Source organism: Monodon monoceros, unplaced genomic scaffold, assembly GCF_005190385.1.
Source record: "Monodon monoceros isolate NGI ecotype Baffin Bay Population unplaced genomic scaffold, NGI_Narwhal_1 Super_Scaffold_6, whole genome shotgun sequence".
NCBI lineage: Eukaryota > Metazoa > Chordata > Mammalia > Artiodactyla > Monodontidae > Monodon > Monodon monoceros.
Window position 1 is genome coordinate 43575307 of NW_021703783.1, and position 3537 is coordinate 43578843.

General features: G+C 50.7%; 1 protein-coding gene across 2 annotated transcripts in view; it reads left to right on the plus strand.

Annotated features, from left to right (window-relative positions):
* The first annotated feature begins 782 nt into the window (after window positions 1-782).
* Window positions 783-3537, plus strand: part of OS9 (OS9 endoplasmic reticulum lectin) — a 29835-nt gene continuing 27080 nt past the window's right edge. Inside the window, exons 1-5 of one of the 2 annotated variants that reach the window (XM_029205503.1) lie at window positions 783-1152; window positions 1579-1755; window positions 2906-2969; window positions 3100-3176; window positions 3358-3456. In XM_029205503.1, coding sequence (XP_029061336.1) covers window positions 991-1152; window positions 1579-1755; window positions 2906-2969; window positions 3100-3176; window positions 3358-3456 — 579 coding nt within the window. In that variant the 5' untranslated portion in view covers window positions 783-990. The remainder of the gene's footprint in view (window positions 1153-1578; window positions 1756-2905; window positions 2970-3099; window positions 3177-3357; window positions 3457-3537) is intronic. The other variant, XM_029205502.1, reaches the window with a different exon arrangement.

The following is a 3537-nucleotide window of genomic DNA, read 5'->3' on the forward strand; positions in this document are numbered from 1 at the left end:
GGCTGTCAGCTTATATTTTAGAATGAGGATATTAAAAAGCTGATTGGAAAGATTGTGTGAGGGCTGGGGCACATAGGCCAAGGGCTTAATTGTAGGATTCCTTCACCTATTTCTTTAAGAGAAGCCTGATGAGAGTATCTTTGCGATTTCTCTTTGGGGCTGGACAGATTCTCCAGATGAGTTTTTCCAAAGATACAGTCATTTCATGTTTATGTTTGTTTAGGAATCAATTTCACAGGTTTGCTAAATCAGTTACCATTCCTCCATTTGCTTTCTAGCTTCTAAAATGTTGCTGCTGTTGTCTCCTTTCCCTGTCCCTTTGTTCCTACATGGCCTGGAGGATAATACGTGCATTCGCCGCCTGCCCCTCTCCCCCCAGCTCCCAGTTTTCAACTGGAAGTCCCCATTATTTCTTTAGGATAATTTTATTAGACGACAACTGCAGGATCGCGCTGAAAGGTTTTGACAGAAATTTACCAGATTGCCCTTAAGTTGTATGTACATGTGAAAAGAGGAATACTATTATATAATAATTGTTTTGCCACAAGTATTAAGCAGCTTTCAGGAGTATTGCGTGCACGCACCCGTCCGCCTCAATCCTCCGCCTGGCGGCGGCCGGACACAATACAAGAAACGGCTTAAAAAGCAATTAGAGATGCGCACAACAGCTGGGCGAGGACCGAGAAAAACTGCTTAACTAGGCCTAGCGGGTAGACGGTGCCTCTCTGGAACTGATAGAGGGTGGGAGGGGGTCCGATATCGTTGGTGATTGGTTGGCCTCTCTGACCAATCGTGAGCAGCGAGTGGTTTTGCTAATCGTCGTGATCCACCTCCTCGTGGGCTTTGGAGCCACATTGGCAAATGGGACTAGGGCACATAAGAGGGACAGAACATTTAGCCAATGAAACCTTGTGGCGTTGATGGGCGGGGTGAGGCCGCCGCCAGGTTTAGGGCGGAAGGAGTTGTTCTGGATTAGAAGGGGAACGAAAGATGGCGGCGGAAACGCTGCTGTCCAGTCTGTTGGGGCTGCTACTTCTGGGGCTCCTGTTTCCCGCAAGTCTGACCGGCGGTGTCGGGAGCCTGAACCTGGAGGAGCTGAGTGAGATGCGTTATGGGATCGAGATACTGCCGTTGCCTGTCATGGGAGGGCAGGTGAGGAGGCGTAGAGGGGACGAGGGTCCGGGGCAGAAGGGGAAGGGGGAGAAGGTAGAGGAAGAAGGGCAGCTGTGGAGTCTGTGGCGGGAGCCTAAGGAGAATCGGGAAGAGTTAAGCAGGGGTTTTATGAGGACTCCGGAGGGTCGTAATCAGAGACCCATTCCCTTGGGGCCAGGGCCTGGGAGGGGTGGGGCTTCCCACTGTCCGCTTCAGGTCCCAGTTCCTGATTGAAACACTCAGACTCCTCCCCCGTGGAGAAGTGGGAGTGCCCTCGCCCCTCACCCGCTAAACACAGCTGGAGGACTTGTGGTTCTCTCTGTCTTGACTGGGCTCTTCCCCAGGATATGAAGAGGGATCTCGTTGTTCTCCCTGATCCCAATCTCTCTTTGCCTCCCTGTCCCCCGACCCCCACTTCTTTCCCAGAGCCAAGCTTCGGACGTGGTGATTGTCTCCTCTAAGTACAAGCAGCGCTATGAATGTCGCCTGCCAGCTGGAGCTATTCACTTCCAGCGTGAAAGGGAGGAGGAGGCACCTGCTTACCAAGGGCCTGGGATCCCTGAGTTGTTGAACCCAATGAAAGATGCGCCCTGCCTGCTGAAGGTGAAAGGGACTGGGATGGAGGGAACTAGGGCTTGGAAACTATCTATTTGGGAACCATTGTGCCTGTGAATGAGGAGTGATGGGGAGGATCTGTTGGAATTAAGAAGGCCATTGAAGGAGTAGGCATATTGTACAGATAGGAAAGAAGCAAAGAATCCTGTAACCACTGATGACACTTTGCTGAATGTAGAGGAGAGTTAGAAGAGCTCAGAATAAGGGTTAAGCTAAGATTGAGGTGCTAAAGAGGGTCAATGTGGGGCAGTAGGGGCACTCCCCTAGAGAAGCCTTCCTGGTAAAGTCACCCCCTCCCCTGTCACTCTCTGCCCAGTATCCTATTTTATTTTCATCATGGCACTTTTCATGATCTGAAATCATCTTTTTGACTGAATCGTCCGTTTATTCATTTTTGGTCTGAGTCCTAGCACTAGAACGTAAGTCTGTGAAGTCAAAGAATTTATCTTGTTCACAGCTGTATCCCCCGTGGCTAAAACAGTATAAGGGAGTTCAATTAATACTTTAATATTCTATGTTTCCCTGGTCTGAATGCTACAAGGATATCATGGTTTCGAATCTTTATGGACGACAAAGAAGGATTTTTTTTCTTTTTTTGGCTGTGTTGGGTCTTAGTTGCCGCACGTGGGATCTTCGTTGAGGCACACGAGATCTTTCATTGCGGCGCGCGGGCTTCTCTCTCTACTTGTGGTGTGCGGGTTTTTCTTTTCTCTAGTTGTGGCACGCAGGCTCCACGGCGCGTGGGCTCTCTAGTTTGAGGCACGCAGGCTTAGTTGCACCACGCTATGTGGGATCTTAGTTCCCTAACCAGGGATCGAACCCACATCCCCTGCATTGCAAGGCAGATTCTTTACTACTGGACCACCAGGGAGGTCCCCAAAGAAGGACTTTTTTATAAGAAGAGAAGAGTGGAAAGCCTACAGGTGCAAACCACTTAGGCTGTGGAGGTCTCTCTCCAAGTCACAGAAGGCAAACAGGCCCTCCCTCCTCACCGAGAACCTGGAGGATTGAGTGTGGAAGCAGAGGGAGATGAAAAGGAAATGAGAGATTATGTGTCTTGGAGCCAGGAGAGATTCTGGTTCCAAGAAGAGACATCTGTACTCCATCCCCCGATTGTTCATTTTTTTTTTACTGTCAGACCAAGGACTGGTGGACATATGAATTCTGCTATGGACGCCACATCCAGCAGTACCACATGGAAGGTGACTCCCGCCTACATTTTTCCTAAGCCCTCAGCAACCTGTCATGGAAGGTGACCTGCCTCCCCAGTTCCCTTCCCTCCTAGTCCTCTGAGGACAGGGTAACCACGCTTCACTGTGCTTTCTCTTGCAGATTCAGAGATCAAAGGTGAAGTCCTCTATCTCGGCTACTACCAATCGGCCTTCGACTGGAATGATGAAACAGCCAAGGTGGCAGGATTGTGGGATTGGGAGAGAAAGGGGTCTGGGCTGCAGACAGCCCTGACGAGAAGGGGAGGGTCAGGATTAGCTGACGTGTTTCTTGGGGTTTGGTGGCTATTAGGATAAAGTGCTCTTCTTCCCCCTTGCTGTCTTTCTCACACCCCTTCCTCCTGCCTGATGTCCTCCCCAGGCCTCCAAGCAGCATCGCCTGAAACGCTACCACAGCCAGACCTATGGCAACGGGTCCAAATGCGACCTCAACGGGAGGCCCCGGGAGGCTGAGGTTCGGGTGAGTCTTGGGTGAGGGAAGTTGACACTCCCCCAGTGACAACTCAGATTCTAAGGGAAGAGGGCAGGTTTGCGTGGTATA